Raw genomic sequence first — 21,002 nt, forward strand, 5'->3', positions numbered from 1 at the left:
GATGAAGATAGAATACATTATGAAGGTCTAAAGGAGGCTAGAACATAGGCTATACATTATGAATGAATTTGGGAATGTGCTAATAATGTCAGCAAATCAATCAATGGCAAATATTTATTAAACGTAACAAAGAAACAAAACGCAAATCAAAGAACATTTACAAATATCCTTAAATGTAAACCACTACAAGTGAACAATTGGCTACTTTATGTCTTTTTTCTTTGGACAAAGCACAATTTAAATACATTTAATTTGTGCATAATTTATTCTTTTTATCGGTTACACAAAGGAAAGAAAAGGTGATCCAAACATGTCAAACACAGTGAAAATACACTCATGTTTATAACATAACTTAACAAAAAGTGAAAGCAGAATCATGGTATGATCACAGCCTCATTCATGATGGTGTTCAGAAGGCATCAGCATATAGCAGCGGTGGAGGAAGGAGCTCCAATTCTGTAAAGTCGTCTTCCTGTTCGCTGTCAGAAGAAAAATAAACACATCGGGATAATAGTGAGTCCTCATCGCAGTTGATGAGGCAAGAATGCCAAAGAACCTGAAGTACTGTTTGTGTGTCTGAGACAAAAACTATGGGCATTACTCATGTGCCAAAACAAATATAGATCAAACCCAGCCAAGCTTGTCTCGCTGATGAGAAGCACACTGTCAACACTTACGAATACGGAGGCTCCTCAACGGCGCACAAGAAGTCTGGATAAATACGAGCAGATACACATGTCACATACACTCTGTCAAACGCTGTGTCTTCAGATAAAAAAGTGATTTTCCATTACAGGCGAGACTCCAACCAATGTTGAGACTGTCTTAAACTTAAAAGTGATTTGTAAGTAGCCTCCTCTTAGCTCCACCATTATCAGTGAGATTGACAAGTGGTGACAACAGTGAAGTCATGGAAATAATTGAGCTCAGTAAACTTACTTGGTGGTTCAGCACTTTGCACCAGACAGAATGGGAGGGGGGAAAAAAAGGGGGGGGGGGGGGGAGGTTTTCAGGTTGAGAAAACATTGTAACACACTGATGTTATGGAAAAGAGGATGAATACTGTACTTTGTAGGGGTTGCTCCTCCACTGTCAGGGACGTCATCAAACTCATCTTTGCTCTGTTGAAAGAAGATGGCCAGTTTCTGCAGGGCTTCATGCCTGGTCCTAACGGGTAAACACAAGAGTCAGACATGTCACAGACCTACAGCCAGGGGGCGAAGGACACCTGGATAATATACAGTACAATCCAAAATGATCATCCTGACATAAATACTGTTTTTATGAAGTTTATGATGATCACTGTTGGACATGACAGGGGTTTATATAGATAAAAATGAATATGTGAGGCAGCAGTAGTGCTGTATCAGATTATGTGTTCCTGTGATTTTGTCGACCCCCTTTATGTTCCAATAGGAATACAAAGAGGAAAAAGGGGAACAGAGTGCGCAGTACATGGTAGTAAATTGCATCAGCATCACTGATTAAAATACTAAGGGTGGTATTACTAGGGCTGCAACTATTGAATAATATCTTGACTATTTCCTCTATTAATCATTAGTGTATAAAATGTCAGAAAATAGTGTAAAATTACTGATATAATTTTCCAAAATCAGACGTTACACCCACATTTTGTCCAGCCAAATAAAGGAAAGCATTACGTTTTTAAATTTGAGGCATTTTTGCTTTAAAAAAATGACTAAAACGATTAATTATCAAAACAGTTGCCAAATAATTTTCAACTAGTCGTTGCAGCTGTTATTTTTCTCCTCTTTTGCTCTTAGCTTTGTTAATGATCAAATCTGCACTTTCTCAAGAGCTGGTGCGCATTTAAGTGACCGTAAATCTTAATATGCTATGAGATATATATACACACACACACTAACCCTCTTAAGAAAGGTGCACGTAGAAAGGTTTATGCGCTAGACAAAATATGCCAAGCTATCTGCTTTGACACCTGTGTGTTCGAGGCTTACTGTGTGTGTAGGTCCTCCAGGTTGGCATCGCTCAGAGTGTGCTGGGCGCTGGCGTGGCCACATGCTGTTGAAACGAGCACATGAGGGGCAGAAAAGGATGGGTGAAGGAAGGATAGGGTCAGTTATGTAAGAACAGTAAAACAGAGGAGGATGAGATTGAGTGAGGAAATTGGGAAAGTGCACATCAAAGGCATGTTACAGTCTGCTATATGTCAGTGCATAACATAAAACCACCACAGGCAGAGCTTGTGTTTCCTTTTAAAGCAGGAGGCTGGTGGTAGTGGTGGGGAGGGGGTCTTATGTTCTCACGTTTTCACTTCAAAAGAACCAGATATAAAATATACTCACACGTCTCTGGCATCAAGGCAGACTGCTGGGGAAAGCAACTATATAGAAAGAAGAGAAAGGAAATGATTACACTGTGTGCCATATAAATTCAAATGTGTCTTTCAGAAAGGAGGTTTAACTATATGTAAGGGATGACTTAAATGTGCTCTATTGTGGTTTATGGTTTCTGTCCTTATAAGATCTAAGAATTTTGAATGGCAGTAAAGAACAGTAAACCCGTCAGTCTTACTGGCTTTCATTGGAGGGCGAGAGAGTCTCATCATCACAGGCCCACTCTTCACTGTCATCTGTGACTGAGGGGAAAAACAAATTAATTTGATAAAGCGTAGTGTGCTTGCTGATGATAGATGCTTGGCAGGGTACCAGCTAAAGCCCTCGGCTTACGTGGAATTCTTTTACAATCATAAAATAACACATGGCTGTCGAGCAAGCAGATGACAACTGCTCTGGACTAGTTAAGTTATCCAGACCAGGCACTGCATTGTGTGACTCTCTGGGTTGCTCTCCAAACTCTGTGCAACTGTGTTATGTCAGTCAACAAGTCTATATATTATATCAACCAGTTAACTTAGTATGTTCTGTAATTATAAGGCTGCAGTGCTAAAAGTAGCCAATGTAACATTATGTTTAGAGGTGACAGTACAACCAGTAAGACAATAGTAAGTTGACCATAGAGCTAAAAAAAAAAAAGTCCTTGACACTCACAGCTGCTTGTATGTACACGGTGGCTTGATGATCTGCAAAACACAGACAAGAATTAGAAATCATTGATCAGGATGATTGGTGGTAAAAGGTAGTTAGAGTTCTTTTTTTTGGTTTTGGAAACCAAAATAATTGTATCCCTGATTTACACCAGTACCTGCTCCCAATGCTGATGGTGTCTCCATCTAAATTTCCTCCTCTTCCGGCTGCTTGAGCCTTCTTGCCAAGTTCCAGCATCTCCTTGATATTTAGCTCCACATTCATCACTGAAATGTAACCATCTGCAATAGCCAGGATGAAGAAGTCACTGATTTTAAAAAGGCTAAAGGCGTTGTGTTCATGTAAAAAGAAGATAATGTTAATATTTTGTTTGATAATTCTATATCACAAATCATAAAAAATAGCCTAAAAAGCCTGAAATGTATCCAAATTATTGAAAATGAAACAACTCTTGAGCCAGTGATCACATAACAATGAAACATGTCTAAACTCACACTTATGATTGGCGTCTCTGGCCAACCATTTGCCTTTGGGGCAGTTGGTGGTGCGGATGATGCTGACTGTGTCTCCGCTCTTCACAGGCAGGTCATTCTTGCGGACTTTGCTGGCCACCATCACCTTGGCGTGGTACATGGGCTCCTCTTCACCAGTCACCTAGAGAGTCACATTTCAGTTCTTTTCAGAGTAGCCAGTAACAGTTTAAAAAAAATTGATAATCATTGTGATATCTTTATGTTTATTAAAATATCAGGAGTAATATTTGAGTGAGACATGATTCAAGCATTCAGTATATTTGTTGAAAGCCAATAAATGACTGAACAGGCCTTTCAAAATAAGACTAGACTAGAAACGGCTCTACTAGAGTGAAGGAATTATCAACCTGGCTGAAACAACTGCCTAACTTACTTTGAACTTCTTTTTCATTTCATTTTCCTTCTTCTCCCTTTCTTTTTGCTCTTTCTTCTCCTTCTCCAGTCGATGCTTCTCCCTCTTCTTCTGTTCCTTGTGGTCAGCAGTGTTGGGGCTTTGCCGTTCCTTACTGAAAACAAATTGGACTGTTAAGAGGCATAGAAAAATCCCCAAACGCTTGTTTTCCCAAAAAGATCACATGTACCACCTAAAATAAAAATGGAAACATATGCCGGTAAAAAACACAGCAACAACAAAAACATCTTTCAATGTGAAAACGGAGAACATGGCCCTGACCTGGTTTACAACATCTTATTTTGATTAAAACCTCAGTGAGTGAGGGGGGTGAGACATCTAACATACCTATGGACATGATTATAGGCCGATTGAGCATGTTCTCCTGATGCATTGCCCCTGCAGTTTGATTACAACAGTAAGCGAAAATCAATGGCTGCTTTCCATCTGGCAAGAATCATGATGAAACACAGGACTTGTATGTTTGGGGAAAAAAAGGACATACCAAGGATTCCGCTGCCATATGTTGAAACTCGCCTCCTCGTTCTTGAAATAAACACAGATGATTTTTAATTTACCGCAGATGATTGTTAAACAAAGTGGATCACATTATTTTTTTCATTGCACAGAATGGCTCTCTGACCATAAAGTTAACTGTTTTCTTGTTGCTCACTGAGATAATGATTTACTCAATTAGATTTGAAAATAAGTTACCGTAGGGAGATTGTCAGCATATGGATCTGCAAGAAATGGTTCAGCAAGGGAGTTAAATGAGAAGATAAATGTCTGTAAGAAGTGTTACTTTGAGAGGAAAACACTGCACTGAGTAAACATTTCTTACTCTTCAGAACACCTTTATGTTTGCGGGAGTTCTGGCTCGAGAGGAATTTGTTGAGGTTTTCCACATCCTCGTACACATTGTCACATGCTACATAGTAACTGTCCTGTTGCTCTTCACTAAAGGGGAGAAAAACAATCAAATTGCACAAACAGAGAGCACTGATGTGAAAAACACTGTGATTCTGGTTACTACAAAACAGACCTTTGATGTGGTTGAATCCCTTCGTTAAATGACGCAGGGATACTCAGCTGTGTTTCCTCTGCGACAGCGTGGCACTCAGCGGCTCCCAGATCAGTCTCATCAGCGTGAGAGCTAGAAAGAGGATCTTGGATCGCCTCCTCGCTCTGACTCCATTCGTCCAGTACAGCAGGCTCTGGGAACTCTTGTAGGTTTATTGGTTCAGGGAAGCTGGCTGGATCTAGGGGTATTATGTGTTCACTGCCAAGGTTCAGATCTTGGACGATAAAGCTCACAGCGGGCTCTGCAGAATCACACATGTCAGGCTGGGGGTCCTCAAAATCACAGACCCCGAGGTCATTTGTTACAGGGAGATCAGAGTTGATTAAATCTAAGGCCTCCAGCTCTAGGGCAGCAATATCAACAGCTTCACCCTCTGCTGTTTCCATCTCTGAATTCTCAAAGTCTGGAAACTCTGGAGCGTCCAGTTCAGGGTTGGAGATGGATGGGTGTTTTGGCTCTTCACTTGGTGCTTGGCTAGGAGCTGGTGACACCTCTACAAAAAGAGACTAAATTCAGCACTTGAGCAGATGTTCACCCCTACCGCAAATACGTATAATGTCAGCTGCAGTTCGGATAATACACAGGCATTGATGTCCAAGCAAAATATAAGCCTGTGGTCACAAAATGGGGAGAGTTAAAACGAAATGAAGCAGAATTAAAGAAGACAAAAAAAAAAAAAAAAAGAGATAGAAACTTAAAACAAGTTAACAAACCATTAACTGTAGGTGGGTGGTAACGACTGATATCTACTAATGGAGGTCTGGACGGCTTTACTGGTACTGCCCCCAGTAACCTCAGGTCAGGTAGAGGTTTGTTTGGTGGAGCAGAGTGTGGATGAGGTTCACCAGCCTTCACTGGAGGATGTTCAGCTTTCTCCCTGAATAACTGCTTATCCAATGCAGTCTCTTTGGGAAAAAACAATATTTCAAATGCATTATCGGGCCTTGTTGAAATAATAGCAGATACTTAAATGAACACACACACACACAGTATAATAACGGACAGAAAATGTTTGTAAAGAAATATTCTGAATATAACTTACTATGTGCAGAATTGTTGGTTTTGATGAAAGGCCGAGCCGATATATAAGCCAGGTGTGAAAGACAGACTGGTGGTGGTATGGGTTGGTCAGGCTTATTGCTTTCAGTGTTCATTGGCCGTGAAGGGAACGCCTTCTCTCTAGAGGTGTATTCAGGGGAATGCAAACTCTTAGTTTTGGCAGAGATCAACATATGTCGGCGTGAAAATTTCTTCTTGGCTCTCTCCAAGGTGCTTATAATTCTGTTTTCAGAGTCAACGCTCATCTCTGCAGATGGAGGACTGATTGGGTTATCTGGGCTGGAGAGCAGGCCCTCAGTAGTTGACTGGTCACCTTGGAGTGAAACACCATCCTCTGTGGTCTGTTTTTCTATAGAGGGCACCTCACCAGGAGCACTAGAAGGCCTGGTGGTCAAATCGGCATATGTGGGTGCCGCTCCACTTTCTGTACTGACCTTTGATGCCTTAGATGATTTGAAAGGAAGAAGCAAACCCTTCCTCTTGATCTTAGTTTGTGGCAGGACTTCTCTCACTGACTCTGGCTCCAGTTTGTGCTCTTTTTTGGCTGGTGGGTCTGTCTTCTGCTCTTTTCCAGGCAGGACAGGGAGCACCAGAGGCATGTGTCTGTTTTTGAGGGACTGCCTTGCTGAGTCGTCTCCATTAGCAACATGGGAAGAACGGGAGTTATGCTGATGTTGTGGTGGAAAGGAAATTGGTCGCTTTCCACCAGACGCCCGCAGTCCATCTCTGAAGATGACCCGTGGAACCACTGCTGTCTTGTTTTCTGCTGCAATATTGATACTGCCAACCACAGTGCTGCAGTGGCCTCCAGGAGGAGGAAAGTGTTTGGGTTTCTCAGCGACAGCTGGTCGACTGATTTTGGATTGAGCCAGAAGGGCCTCCTCCTGAAACTTGGCCCTCAGAGCTTTGAAGTTGATTGGACTCTTCTGAGGACAAATCATGAATCACTAACCAGTAGATTAATAGAAACTGATATTACTTTCACGAGAGGAAAGAAAATGTACTTAAGGAGACAGCACACAATACTGGCACAAAATGATTAAACAGTCAGTCCACCTAGTTCACAAAATACATTTTCTTCCTCATCACCTAGTGGAAACCAGCTTTGCAGATAGTTTTTTGTTTGTTTTGTGCAGAGGTTGAGATATCTGTCTCTGTTTCAGCTTCCATCTCAATATTAATGGAGGTGAATGGACTTTGTCTATGGAACATGCCTATAAAATATACTATGTCTTCTTTACTCTGAATAATCACAAGAACATCTGTAAACTGCTGACTACGTTTCTGTGGATCACGAGTGACAGAAACATTGTTGAAAGATATCACAGCTAAAATTGTAATCTAATTTCCCAATTCTGTGAGCACCATATATAAAGTTCAAGTCACCCTTAATTTGGGTGAACAGACCCTAATATGCTTTAATATTTAGAATTTGGATAACTACCACTACTACTAGCCACACGCCTTTTATGACATGAAACAAATCTACAGTAGTTTAAACGTGGGGTGTCTTAACTTGCACAGGGCATGATGATAAGGCTAAATTTAGCCTAGTTAGTAAAAGTAGAAGTAAAAGTTACTTCAACTCTTTCAACTTTACCTCTTCCATTGTAGCTCGTTTTGTTCATCACTGTTCAGGTTTGCGCATTTGAAAAGCCGTCTGAAGTTTGGTGACTTGACGCTCTCGGCTACTTGGATACCTAGCTATCCAGCAGACTGTTTATGCTAATCATGAATGATGCTAATACAAACAATTTGAAAGCGCCGCCGCGAGACTCATCTGCGTGCTGCGCATCTGCGTGCTGCGCATGACATGATACGTGCGCGTCATTGTTCACGAATTAGAAGCGTCGAAAGCTTGTGGGTGAATAGGTAATAATAATGATGATAATAATAATCATAATCATAATAATATTTTCAATTGAGTCATAACACTGCAAATTCTGTAAGAAAGAAAAGTATGTGTGTTTATTGTTGGATCAGGAATATTGTATATTAGGACAACATGTTCTGGTTGAATGTATGTGTTTGCGGGGGTGAAGATGAAACATGAGGGTATAGATCATTTAAAAAACAACTTTCCCAGCTGTTGTAAGAGCATGTTTACTCTTGATCAATGATCCACTGCGGTTGGTCAAGTCCGCATTTCGCAAACCGTCCTCACAGGATCACAACAGCTGTTTTGTGATGTGGGATTTTAATCTTTAGGACTAGCTACTCATTTCTCATTTTAAGAATGGGAATATTTATCAATTTGCTTTTGGGTTTTTGCACACTGCATCTGTTTGCCAATTTAAGCACAATCGTGAATGCTTCCAGGAGGCCATGGACAACAGCTGATAACAGGTGTGGTATTCTAGCTTCACTGCCTCTTATGTTCTCTTGATACAATCTTGTTAACAGTGATTTAATGCTTCCCATTCACCATGGGTATTAGACGTAGAATTGACATTATAATGGGTGTTTCTGGGGCCAGAGGGGCTGCTACTAGGAGAGCCAGAGCTGTAAACAAACCAGCATCCATCAACTGTAAGCTGGGGAGCTGGTCATCATGGACACCATGTAATTCCTGCACAGACAAAAAGGTAATGATGTGTTTTTCCAATAAATTGCATAAAATTGATTGAATACAGCTTTTATTGATATGGTTCGCTTGTGTTGTGCAGCAGGTTGATATCCTCTAGACAGATCGATGTTGGCAATGTTGAAAATAAAACCTCTCTCCAAAAATACTGGAGTTTAAACTAGTAGTTTTTCGTCATGTAGCATCAAGTATTGGTCTGTAATCAGTGATCAATACATTATAGATGGGATTATCAATAAGTCCAGAGGGAACAATGATTCTCCTAAATCAGCACTACTGCTCCAATAAGGTCAATGAGAGTGGACCTTGGTTGCATAATGATACTGATATTCTGTAGCCTTCTCTAGTATACACAACTCTTTGAGATGACTTTTAGACTATCAAATGTTAGATATCTGCTAGTGCTGATACTACATTTATTTAATTCATATAATTCAAAGGATTGCACCACTGTAAAATATACTACACAATGATATTTGGCCTACTTCTACTGTGTTTTATGAGCATGTAGCTCAGTGGTGGTAATGGACAAACTGAATGATTTCAATTGCTGATTCTGTTCTAACTTCATCTGTCTTAGTTCCGTTTCCGATACTTAGAGAAGCCATCGCAGTTTGGTGGCACAGAGTGCTACGAGACACTGTGGGAGAAGCTAGCCTGTCCAACAGCAACCACGCAGTGTATGGTGACAGATTACTGTGGAGAGGACTTCACCTGCAAGGGAACAGGCAAGTTTCATCAGTGACCTCAACGACAACACATTCTCCTCAGGTTGTATAACAGAGCCTTTTTGTCTCTTGGTGTGTGAAAATGCTCGCACATGCATTAGATGTATGTGTCCACATGCACACAAAGGCACAGACAGGAAAATATGTGTGTAAGATGGTCTCTCTATCTATCTAGGGCGCTGCATCGGCAAGGCCCTTCGCTGTAATGGAGAGTCAGACTGTGAAGATTTTTCTGATGAAGAGGACTGTGAATCCTTCAACCACAGAGACGACAAGTGTTCCACCCTCCTGTCGATCCCTGGTGCTGAGCGAGGCACACAGGGGTAAATATTCCTCCATTTACTGACCTCATTTTACATAGTGTACATCCACATGCAAGAAATCTTTAAAGGTGATGCCAAGCCCACACATTACAAATACAGATATAAAAACATCTTCAATAAGCATTTACTACATCATGAACACATCCGCAAAAGACCAAAGCAATTTCATTTTTCATTTTTTTTCATTCTTTTCATGGGATTTGTTGACAATAACTAACAATAGATCATCAACAGACATACTGTATGCTTTAATGACTAATGCATTATTCTTCTTTGTCTAGCTACAACGCCTTGAATGCAGACTTTGTGGATCATGTGCTTGACCCACAGTACTTTGGAGGAAAGTGTGAATATGTGTATAATGGCGAATGGAGAAAATTCCTGTATGACTCATTCTGTGAAAACTTGCACTACAATGAGGATGAAAAGAACTACAGGAAACCTTACAACTACCATACCTACCGTTTTGTGGTACTGTCACATTGTGATTTATTTCTTCATGTAACTTAATAAATGGACTGAACTAAGACATTCTAATGCAAGGTTTAACCCGTTACAGGCTGAAGCTACATCAGAGGGCTCTCATGAATACTATGAAGATATGGCGAGCCTGCTGAAGGCCAGGAAAACTATGAAGTCCAGCAATTTTGGTGTCACAGTAGGGGTCTATTATGTGGAAGTGGGACTGAGCGCAAGTAAGGAGTCTGAGTTCTTGAAGAACTTAACGCAGTTTAACAGCCAGGTATAACCCACAGCTCAACATGTTTTAACAAATGCAATCGAATTTGCAAAAATGTGTTCATTAATCATTTGAAGTCAATTGAAAGAAATAGTTCCACATTTTGGGTTTGTTCAATTTTCTTGCCAAGAGTTTGATAAGAGGTTTCCACTCTCATGTTTGCATGTTTAGCATAACATGAAAAGAATGTAAACAGGGAGAAATAACTACAGTCTACGTGTTAGGGTTAGCCAAATTTTGGCATTTGTGGTATAAATAAGACATATTTTTATTTTCTTGGAATTAAATAAATAAATGTAAAGCTGGTTCATTATTACTGATTGTGAAAAAAAAACACCTTATCCACTATATTTTTTTTGTCCTCAGGACCTTGGGTTCATTAGGCTTTCGTCCAAAGTGGAAACAGCCCAATTCAAGATGAGAAGTAATAAGTTGATGCTTCATGAAAACTTGTACGTGTCACTTATGGAGCTTCCAGAGGAGTATGACTTTGGGATGTACTCCCGCTTCGTCAACACATTTGGCACCCACTATGTCACTGAAGGAACTATGGGAGGAACCCTGGAGTATGTAGCGGTTATCAACAAAACAGCTATGGCCGAATCAAGTACTGTGGGCTTTCCAGTTTGTTGTCAATATAATGTAGTAGGCGATGTAATGTAAAGGAACCTTTGTGTAATTCTCTACCCTAATTTTTACAGGTCTTGAGGCAGAACAAGTTGGTCATTGCCTTGGTGCCTCTATTGGTATAAACTATCCGATTAATAGCTATGCCACAGTAGATCTCAAAGCACGTGGGAATTCATGTAACAAAAAAGGAAGCTTATCTCAAGGTGAGACATCGAAATTCTGTTGGTACCCAACCCTGACCCATTAAGCAAGGACAAATAAATTCAGTACAAGATAAGAAATAGAATTATTGATAATCAGGCCCTAGCGTTGGGGATATTTGAGGCCCTCATAATATCTTATTAGCTGCAATTTTAGTTTATTTACTTCATTTGGAAAAATGTTTCATTTCAGTTCAACTGACAAATGATATCAACGATTGCTGTTGTTGCTGTTTTTACAAATATGATTTTCTTTTTTTTGTTGAATTTCAAATGTAGACTCACCCTCTAGTTCAGCTGTGGTTCAGGACATTGTCACTCTAGTGAATGGGGGAGTCACAGACAGCAGCAGTGGTGTCTTGGCTATCAGGAACCCTGACACCTATAGGAACTGGGGAGCATCCCTCAAATACAACCCAACACTCATTGAATATGAGGTAATGTAGTGGAAGAAACTGGGATTTTTGCTCTTAAACAAAATTAGAGCAAATTCATTCAGTTGTCATGTTGACCTCATGCTGCTTTTACTTTACTGCTGTGGTCGTCTGCTTTTCATTAACTTTTCTCTTTCTCCTCTTCCTGTCCCGTCCTTTCCCTACAACCCAGATCATGCCAATTTATGAGCTTGTGCGCCTCAGCACAGCTGCTGATGATGTAGGTGCCAGACTGGCCAACATACAGAAGGCTTGGGATGAGTATCTGCAACAGTTTGACTCCTGTCGCTGTGACCCCTGCAGACATAATGGGATCCCAGTCCTTACTGGTACCTCCTGTAAGTGCCTCTGCAAGTCCGGTTACCAAGGAGAGGCCTGTGAAGAGACTCTTAGAAGAGGTGAGATATGTGTCATAGGTGAATAGGAGGCAGTGGTTGAAAGCACATTCAGCGAGCAAGAAAGTGTGTTCCTCAAAGTGTTAAAAAAAGAAGCAATTCTATAAATAATATCCAATAATAAGCCCTGCACTCAAATGTTACTTTGAAAGTAAAAAATAATGGTCATGTGATGGCCTGACAACAAGTGGCCCAAACCTTTTTAAACCTCTTAAAGTTTCATGCATCTGTATTAGTGTTGTCTTGTTTAGATTGATAGGATAGGTTTTATCTTTCCTTTGCTGCCTGTTTGATCATCTTTGCATCAGAGGATGTGATGGAGTAATGGCAGTTTGCAGACATTTCCTCTTACAAATCCATATCCTTTGGTTTAATTCCTTAAATTGTACTCAACAGATACCAGGACAGATGGGGCGTGGTCCTGCTGGGGGGCTTGGTCACCCTGTACATCGGGGAGGAAGACTCGGTCCAGAACCTGTACTAATCCCCAACCTGACAGTGGTGGAGCAAATTGCCTGGGCTCTCCCTCTCAGACTCAGCGATGTTAAATTGACATTTACCTCAGACTCCAGAGTGAAGATGCTCAGTGGATAAAAACTGCTCTTTCACCACTACTTTGTAAATGACGGAGCTCTCAAAATTTAAATAAAATCTTAATCTTAACACTGTGTGACATACTGTACATGAAAGTAGGAATAATTGTATGTTGTGCAGACTTTACTATGTGTGTTCATGTTTTTTAAGCACAAAAGTTGTCCACTTAAAATGTTTATATGTGACGGTTTAAATTTGGGTATCAGAGACAGATTCCAGGACAATGCCTTAGGCAGATCTAGGTAAATGCTACAGTGTTACAGTTACACAGGAGGGAAGACATAGCTGATGGCACACATAGTTAAACAGACATTGAAAAAGTATTTATCGAACATGATATATACTGGTAAATCAGTCATTGTTCAAATATGAATCATAATGTCTGGCTAGATAGTTTTAAGACAAAACGCACCACAGACTATCTATTTTCAGGGAAGTGTTTATTAATCTCTATGCCAAAATTGAAGCAAGATTTCTTGAACAGGTTTTAAAAGCAGTCAGTAGACTCCTGCTGCAGTCCGTTGCACGACATGCCTCCATTACTGGGTGCTGGGTTGTTACATTGGCGACTCCTTGTCATTGTTCCTCCACTGCAAGATGACCACGAAGCCCAGCAGCTCCAGCTGCCATCGATGGCGATATCTGTCAGGAAGGATTATATCATGTGTCAATGTGTCAATAGTGTCAAAAGGAAGACAAAAAATGTTATGTTGGATACAGTGTTTTGTATTTAGGTCAAACCTGTTGGCCTCTGTGTGATCTCACAGCTCCGTCCACTGTATCCCAGAGGGCACACACAGTCACACCTGGTACCTGTTAAAGATGACATGATATTTACTATCATTGTTACTGGCAACATTACCACAACTATGATCATCATCAGATATCAAATTTAGGACATTGTTTTGGAAAAATAACTCCAAAGATGCCACTGGCCTGTGTAGAGATATAAAGGTGTTACTGGCTTCCTTGGTCATCCATTGAGTGTGATAAAGGTCACTCACTCACCAAGTATAACTAAAATGAAAACTAAAGCTATGGAATAAACTTGAAGTGAAAACAAAACAAAGCAGTACAGTAAAAGGAAAAATGCTAAGAGTAACATGACATACTGACAAAAAATGGCAAGACTGATGCAGTGAGCTTTATGTGAATAATGGATAGAGGATAGTCAAATTTCAGTCAATAATCAATAAATATCCACTAAGGTACCTCTCAGAACAGCCACTCCATTATTTTTGCAGGGAACACATCGGCATGAACTAGCCTCTTCCAGGTACTCTGACAGGGCTCTCTTCAGGTTTCTCTTCAGGGTGGCATCCTGGGTAAAGTCTCTGGAGGTGATCAGCTCAAACAACGGCCGTGTCTAATGCGAAGCATATACATTTATACGTGTCATTATTAAACCACACTCTTATCACTGCTCAGATTCAATTCTCTTGGAATTCGTTTTTTAGATAGAGCCAACTGGAAAGGCTCATAAGCACTGAAATTTGACTGTGTTGTAACAAGGCAGCGTATTTATATTTGGCACAGTTTCCATCTGGCATCTTTTGTTGTTTATTCTCTTGCTAACTTGCTATTGATCAGCCTGGTTGTACTTTGCCTTTTGTAATTGTTCCAATGCTGATACCACTATTGACCAGCTCTTTTGTAAATGTTTCTGCCTAAATTAGTCAGTTCAAACCCTTGTGCACCATTTCATTTAAATCTGCAAAAAAAAGACTGATTAAGTCTTGATACTATCAATTCTACACCAGAGCAAGAAGGATATTATCTGCCAGTGAGAAGGAGAAATATAAAGGAGACAAAAAGTAGAGGTATAACCACATATATTAATGTCATAGGAGACAATCAAATAGATATGATAGTGTACTGAGAAGGACAGTATTACGATTTTTTTTACAAATCGTAAAAAAAGGGAAACAAAATATGAGAGATAGCAAATATAATGAAAACTCACAGTGCTGCGAATGAAATCAGGGTTGAAACGTACGCCGTCGCCCCATAGGCTCATCAGCTTTGGGGTGGGAAGCTTCTTAGCCAACAAAGCGGTGACAGATTCACTGCTTCCACCCTTTACAACAGAAACGAAATCCTCCACCATGCTGCCATGCAAGGTGTCCTCTGGACAGTGTCAAATGAGTTTTAGCATGAGATCATGCATGTTTGATGTAAAATAAAGGACATTCTACAAATTGTAGAACCTTACCTCCCATCTCATTCAGCACACCGTGACAGGATCCACCAGAAAGCCCGCCCGACACATAAACGCCATATATGTTGGCCCCGACACTAAGGCCTGACTGCACACACTTCTTGTAGTCGTCCAAAGAATAATCTAGAACAAAAAAACTCAGGGAGTGGTGATCACATCCCAAAACTGGGCTGGGCTACAGTGTTTCAGTGCAACAGTGTATTAGTTTACAACACTAGCTGTCAGTGTTGGGGATGAGAGTATGGATATAATGCCATAATAATAATAATCATAGTATTTATCTTTATGCATTTTTACAACATATAGTAAGCGGAAAGTTGATTTGACTTGGGATCCCCGATGACCGACCAGTAGTCATTACCTGTTTTCTCGAGCTTTTCTTTGTTCACAATGATGGTGTACTCATACTGTCCTCCAAGAGCAGCCTCTGTGATGTAATGGGTGCCGTAGTCTCTGTAGATCTGTCTGTATTCCCCGTAAATATAGGTCTGTGGCAAGGAGCGCAGTCGCTGCAGGAACTCAGGGTGAAGCATCAGATTATCTGACTTTAACATGTACTGGGCCAACTCCAGTTCTGCTTTGGCCTTCACAAAGCTGTTTTTCTGGGGAGAAAATCAGTGGTAGGCAGGTGAAGGATACGTAATTGCTTTCAGGTCAAGATTAGAGTGAGGACTTTATAATATGTAAAGAACTTAAGCATTGAAATGACAATTCAAAGTTTGATCTTTTTGTTTTTGAGAGATGTGGGCACATTAGCAGAGGTCAGGATACAAGAAAAAAAAAGACATCTCACTTTGCTTGAGGCACGGCGAATCTTCTGGATTGACTTGGAGAATCTGGCATCATTGTGGTTGAAGCCAAAGTGAAATACACCCGGAATGGAAAAGCCAAAGGAAACAATGGTTTGGGTCATTCGCTCCTTTATGGTGTGGTCCATGTAGTCAGAGTATGTCTCAAACGACTGAAGTGTGAAATCATACGAGCCCCTTGTCTGTTGGAGATGGAGAGCAAAAATTCCCTTTCAGTATGTGAGTAGGAGAGTAATAATTGAACATATCAGAAAAACATTCTTTTGAGCAAATGCCTGCCAACAGGGATTGTACACCATTAAATAAAATTCAGAATGGTTTCAAATGTATCTGCTCAGTTTAAAACTTTTGGAACATAAGAATTAGATGAATATGATTATTCCACATTTAAAATTAATCCATGCTTATGCAATTTACGTTAATAAAAAAATAAACTTCTGACTATAATGGTTCATTTATGGTAATACATAATTTACTTTTGCTTTTTAGAGAAATTTTAAACCATTAAAAGGACACATTGTTGGTTGCCAGCTTGGGAAAAACCATTTTGGCTGATGTTTTTCCTTTTCATTTATTAATAAAGCAGTTATAGATCTTGGTAAGCCATACATTAACAAATAAATAAATAAGTTGTTAATTAATGAATTTTCCACATCCTCTACAGCCCCTTTCTGCGAGGGAATTGGTCAAATCAGTCAAGAGGATTTTCCACAAAATGGCAACCCAAAAGCTTATTAATGTCGTCTAAATGTCTCAAACTGGTCTATAAAGCATTAGAAAGTGATTTATGAACCATTAATAGAACCATTAGTGACAGCTTATAAATCCTAGAATGACTTATGTGAACCTAATACGCATTAAAACTCCAATTTAATACTCATTAAGTGTGATTGCTGTCTGGCTCCACCTGTAGAGTGTATTGCTGCAAGTTGTAAGGCTTCCTGAATCTGACATCTTGGATGTAGTGCGGCAAGCAGCTGCCGGCGTAGTATCTGTTATCAAGCACAACTCCCTCCAGGTTACTGTTCAAGATGTTGATTCTAAAAGAGGAGAAACAGCAGCAGCATTAACTGACTGATTCAAGAAGAGCAACATGTTTACGTAAACTCACGTTTCAGAGGAATGGGAGTATGACTCACCCTTTGGCAAGGTTCTCAATTCCCCAGTACTCCTCGGCCTCCTGCCTGCAGGGCTTCTGACCCTTCTTACAGCCTGCTTCATCTGACATGTCCCCGCAGTCATCCTCGCCATTACACTGCAGAGTTCTTGGTATACAGCGACCTGAAGGGAAAGGAAAGGCACAGATGGCATTTAGTGGTGGTTCTTTTTCAAAACAGAATGAAATGCCATTACCTTTATCTGGTTCATCACTCAAAATCTGTCTCATGCAGCGAAGCATCCAAGCATGTGTATTTATGGTGGTGTGATTTAAAGGAATGGTTTGACATTTTGGGAAATACATTTATTTGCTTTCTTGCCAACAGGTAGCTGAAAAGGTCAATAGTCAGCAACTGATTAGCTTAGCTTAGCATAAGGACTAGAATCGTAAGGAAACAGCTAGCTTGGCTCTGACCTCAGGCAACAATGTCTTCGTTTCAACACTTTAGTTGTTCAAATTAAACAAATTAAATATCATGTGTTAATCGGTGGTTCATCTAACAAACAATTTCTTGGGTGGGTGCAGTGACTTTAGTGACCTTTAGAGGTACTGGTAGGTTAATTATTTAGCTTTGAACGGAGCCAGGCTAGCTGTTTCCACCTGCTTCCAGTCTGTATGCTAGGCTAAACTAATCACTCACTGCCTGTAGCTTCATTCTTAGCATACACACAGCACGTCAAATGGTATCAAGCAAATTTATGTCCCAGACTGTTCCTTTAAGAACAAAGCTCTTAAAATGCAAAGCAGTCTCCATCAGAATGAAGAAATGACTCATTCACATCGAGGACAGAATATTAATAGTCTTCTTCTTCTTGTGACTTGAATTCTTAAACATGATCCCTCTGCTACTGTGTGGTTTTTTGTTTTTTTGAGACGTGCTGAAGCAGAACTTAAAGTAGAGGACATGTAGAGGGTTGTAGTTGACACCTGTTTGGGTGCAGAAGAAACCTTCACACAAAGGAACGTTGTCACAGGTGTAGCGAGCTGGAACTTCGCAGGCCTCCTCCTCCCTGCCGTGAAAATTGCACGGCTCTCCACCAAACTGAGATGGCTGGGTGAGTTTAGCAAAGCGGTACTGCATGGGTGAGGGAGACAATCACATATACAGTCAGAGAAACACAGAGGAAGGCTCACCACCATCCAATAAAGGTGGTGGAATAGCTCAGAAAGAGCTCCGGGGACCTATAACAGCAGAAATCACATTAGTGGGTTGTTTTCACTTTGTCATGTCAAGGTTATTAATCTCCCTCTGTGTAAAGTGGATGAGATAGAGCACTGGAGTACATCAGTGGAGACCTTTGCCAGCTGTGGAGCGCTCTACCTCCCAGAAAAACAGCTCAAGTACCACAATGTCCCACCAGGGTCAAAATGTTGAATACCCTGTGGTTGTGCTGCATTTTAATCACAGCACTAATGTAGGATATAAATGACTTATTTTTCCAAATATAATTTCATTTTTTGTTTGCCAGGGTTTTTTAGTCTCATTCATCTAGTCTCCAAACTAGTGTCTATTATGGTTAAATCAATTTATTTGAAAGGTTTACCACATATGGGATATTGGCTGTTCATTTAGTTTACTGAAGTCTGTAAAAGGGAAGATTAAGCAGTGCATTAAAGAACTGTTAACCTCAAGTAATATTATAAACATGTGTGGTATCACATAATGGTTTGCAGACTGATTCAGATTCTTTTCCACATTGTGGCTGTAAAATTGGGGGAAAAAATTGTAATTGACAAAAAGCCGAGTGTTAGTCCAGGCAGAACATTGAAGTCATGCTTGTGTCAGCTGATTGGCATCACCTGTCATCAGTTGGTATTCCACTGATGCTTCACTGTGACTGGCAGGTGTGTGTGGCCAATTCGTAACATCCAATCATATTCATGCAGGTGCACAGCACTGCCATTACAACCTGACATTCACTGTTACTATGTGTTATGCTCAGGCATCCTATTGACTTCGACTATACATGGTAGTTTTTTAAGTAGAAATGCCAAAAAAAACAGCTTCTCAAATCTGAATATTGGCTGTTTTTTGTAGTTTTCTATGATACAATACCAAATCTGTTGGTTTTTGACTGTTGGTCAGAATACATACTTTGAAACAGGCCCTTCTTAACTAGGGCCACAAAATGGAGGATGGAGGACTAGTTGTTGTATATCAGCAGAGCAAATATATAACAATTTGGGGATTAATCAAATGATGTAGACCCAAATTGAATCAGCTATGGATGAGTCAATTCCTTCTTAAACACAGATTATTTTTGAAACACTGGGGTGTCATTATGGATCAGCAAACATATATCACGATTGTTCAACACTTCTCTCGACTGTGTGATATTATCATACTTACTCGCTTTTTCTGACAGGTGTCACAGCGGGACCACCTGCTCCATTCTGATAAAACACAGTCCAGTGGCTGAACTACCACCTGATCACCCACTGACCGAGCTACACGGACACTGGGGTCTTCATTGCTCATTGATGTGAGGGCAGCTTTGCTGTGACATGTCAAAATAAATGAAAAATGACATTTTTACCAATTTGGAAACACAAGTTTTTTGGTCATTCAAACGTATCTTGCTGCAGGATTGGCTAATGAAAAAAATGTGAGTAGATCAGATTGAGGAAGGATTGTAGATTGAGTCAAATGTGAAATTGATCACTTCTGTCTCAGTGGAAGCATTTTGAAATATTTGAGTGTTTTATATGTATAAGGTATCAGCATCCTTGACAGCGAGTATGTTACTTTTAAGCTCAAAACACAACCAACAATCTAAAAGATTTTTTTTTTTTTAAAACACAAATTCATAAATAACTCCTACCTTAGTAGCAGCAAGCTCAAAGTAACATGGAGGAGATGGCACTGCAAAGTGAAGGCACTCTTTTGTATAACCACAGAAAGCATGGTGGCACTGACTGACAGTGAACGAAGAGACAACACTGCTCAGCTCTCTATGTAAACACACACTGATCAATACTGGCCTGGATATGAACTCCTTGCTGCCATTAGACACAGGACTGGAGCTGAATACACAACACTACAGGCTGCCAGAGCCCCCAATCCTGCTGTGTCTTTGTCTCAGTGCATTTACAGTAAGTTTGACACAACAGCAACCTCGTTAGTCTGGTTGTCTGTTCAGTGTACCATCAGCGTATAATATACTGTATATCATTTGCAGTTATGTGAAAAACATGAGATTATTAGGCAACATGTAGATCAGATGTGACAGTGGTGGAAAAACAAGTCCTTGTTTTAAAGTGACTATGTTAAAAGCAACGTTGGTCAAATCATTTGATTGTTTGTGTACTATTGATCTTTAAACTTTGTTCACCTTCACTGATTTGGGCTTTCACAGAATGACACAATCCCATGACTCAGCTGCAGTTTACTTACTCAGTGAAAAGCAAAAAAAAAAATTTAAAAAATGCTGACGCTAATAATAACTAGTATCTGTTAACTGGCACTGATACTGCTGGAATGACAAATAAATGTAACAAAATACATTTACTCCAATGCAGGTACAATTTTGAGGAAAATATTGAATTTTTTTTTACCAATCCACATGTACTTGACAGATAGAGTTTCAAATTAATTATTATAATTTATAAACATTTAACATAAGAAATACATTTTAATGTGTTAAAAAAACAAGCTTATAAAATACAATGAATTGTCCAATATTAAACCAGTGGTTCCCAACACTTTTGAGTTGTGGAAAATGATGTCTGTGCTCCACTTCCCCTCTTAACTTAAAAAAAAAAAAAGTTTATAAAAAGGGAAGGTCTTGAAGAGGTCAAATAATTAAATATTTCACAACAAAGGTAAAAACTAGAGAAAAGTCCAAATCATGAAATTAGGACATTTGTGTTGCAAAAGTGTGTTTTTCATCTTTCCTACTCCACTTATCATCTCATGACACCTCAGATTTATTTTGGGACCCTTTAGATGGACCTGACCCCTAGATTGGGAACCACTGGACTAATGTTCCTTACTGCATGAGTACTTTAAGGAAATCCTGATAATACTTCTGTTTTTAAGAATGACTGTTTGAATGTAGGACTAGAGAGCAGTACATCACTTTTAGGGCCCAGACCTATA

General features: G+C 39.9%; 3 protein-coding genes across 7 annotated transcripts in view; 1 reads left to right on the forward strand and 2 right to left on the reverse strand.

Moving 5' to 3' along the window:
- Nucleotides 1-107: 107 nt before the first annotated feature.
- Nucleotides 108-7,869, reverse strand: si:ch211-188c16.1 (uncharacterized protein LOC562677 homolog). Of its 5 annotated transcripts, XM_062428613.1 has the most exons (18): nt 7,691-7,869; nt 6,074-7,016; nt 5,745-5,936; nt 4,993-5,524; nt 4,792-4,907; nt 4,665-4,690; nt 4,456-4,496; nt 4,299-4,349; nt 3,933-4,065; nt 3,521-3,680; nt 3,184-3,307; nt 3,030-3,061; nt 2,554-2,617; nt 2,325-2,362; nt 1,977-2,040; nt 940-1,167; nt 678-711; nt 108-479 (listed from the first exon to the last, which is right to left on the reverse strand). In XM_062428613.1, the coding sequence occupies exons 1-16, from the start codon at nt 7,697-7,699 to the stop codon at nt 948-950; spliced, it is 2,745 nt and encodes a 914-aa protein (XP_062284597.1). In that variant the 5' UTR covers nt 7,700-7,869; the 3' UTR covers nt 108-479; nt 678-711; nt 940-947. The 5 variants fall into 5 exon arrangements, with proteins under 5 accessions (XP_062284597.1, XP_062284600.1, XP_062284598.1 ...); XM_062428616.1 differs by having other exon boundaries at nt 108-1,167; nt 6,074-6,210; XM_062428614.1 differs by having other exon boundaries at nt 108-1,167; nt 2,554-2,611.
- Nucleotides 7,870-8,215: 346 nt separating this feature from the next.
- c8a (complement component 8, alpha polypeptide) lies at nt 8,216-12,786 on the forward strand. The gene is made up of 11 exons (XM_062428617.1): nt 8,216-8,436; nt 8,567-8,675; nt 9,255-9,402; nt 9,578-9,725; nt 10,007-10,196; nt 10,285-10,467; nt 10,831-11,071; nt 11,166-11,297; nt 11,574-11,731; nt 11,901-12,126; nt 12,520-12,786. The coding sequence occupies exons 1-11, from the start codon at nt 8,327-8,329 to the stop codon at nt 12,669-12,671; spliced, it is 1,797 nt and encodes a 598-aa protein (XP_062284601.1). The 5' UTR covers nt 8,216-8,326; the 3' UTR covers nt 12,672-12,786.
- A 354-nt stretch (nt 12,787-13,140) lies between these two features.
- The window catches only part of LOC133990761 (uncharacterized), a 31,376-nt gene continuing 23,514 nt past the window's right edge, over nt 13,141-21,002 (reverse strand). Inside the window, exons 14-25 of the mRNA XM_062429165.1 lie at nt 19,726-19,843; nt 19,254-19,401; nt 17,831-17,978; nt 16,884-17,025; nt 16,652-16,784; nt 15,729-15,926; nt 15,297-15,537; nt 14,930-15,058; nt 14,681-14,844; nt 13,930-14,083; nt 13,459-13,530; nt 13,141-13,359 (exon numbers count right to left, since the gene is read on the reverse strand). Of these exons, the coding sequence (XP_062285149.1) occupies nt 13,205-13,359; nt 13,459-13,530; nt 13,930-14,083; nt 14,681-14,844; nt 14,930-15,058; nt 15,297-15,537; nt 15,729-15,926; nt 16,652-16,784; nt 16,884-17,025; nt 17,831-17,978; nt 19,254-19,401; nt 19,726-19,843 (1,802 nt within the window). The 3' untranslated portion in view covers nt 13,141-13,204. The remainder of the gene's footprint in view (nt 13,360-13,458; nt 13,531-13,929; nt 14,084-14,680; nt 14,845-14,929; nt 15,059-15,296; nt 15,538-15,728; nt 15,927-16,651; nt 16,785-16,883; nt 17,026-17,830; nt 17,979-19,253; nt 19,402-19,725; nt 19,844-21,002) is intronic.

This window comes from Scomber scombrus, chromosome 11 (genome assembly GCF_963691925.1).
Source record: "Scomber scombrus chromosome 11, fScoSco1.1, whole genome shotgun sequence".
Classification (NCBI taxonomy): Eukaryota; Metazoa; Chordata; class Actinopteri; order Scombriformes; family Scombridae; genus Scomber; species Scomber scombrus.

What these genes read in the sequence shown, in the direction of transcription:
- si:ch211-188c16.1 (XM_062428613.1), bottom strand. An exon ending in CCGTGTACATACAAGCAGCT is followed by an intron (nt 2,618 to 3,029) that starts GTGAGTGTCAAG and finishes TTTTCCCCTCAG; the next exon opens with TCACAGATGACAGTGAAGAG. An exon ending in TGCCTTGATGCCAGAGACGT is followed by an intron (nt 2,041 to 2,324) that starts GTGAGTATATTT and finishes TCGTTTCAACAG; the next exon opens with CATGTGGCCACGCCAGCGCC.
- c8a (XM_062428617.1), top strand. Translation starts at nt 8,327, where the DNA reads ATGGGAATATTTATCAATTTGCTTTTGGGTTTTTGCACACTGCATCTG. An exon ending in CTTCACCTGCAAGGGAACAG is followed by an intron (nt 9,403 to 9,577) that starts GCAAGTTTCATC and finishes CTATCTATCTAG; the next exon opens with GGCGCTGCATCGGCAAGGCC. An exon ending in AACAGCTATGGCCGAATCAA is followed by an intron (nt 11,072 to 11,165) that starts GTACTGTGGGCT and finishes TAATTTTTACAG; the next exon opens with GTCTTGAGGCAGAACAAGTT.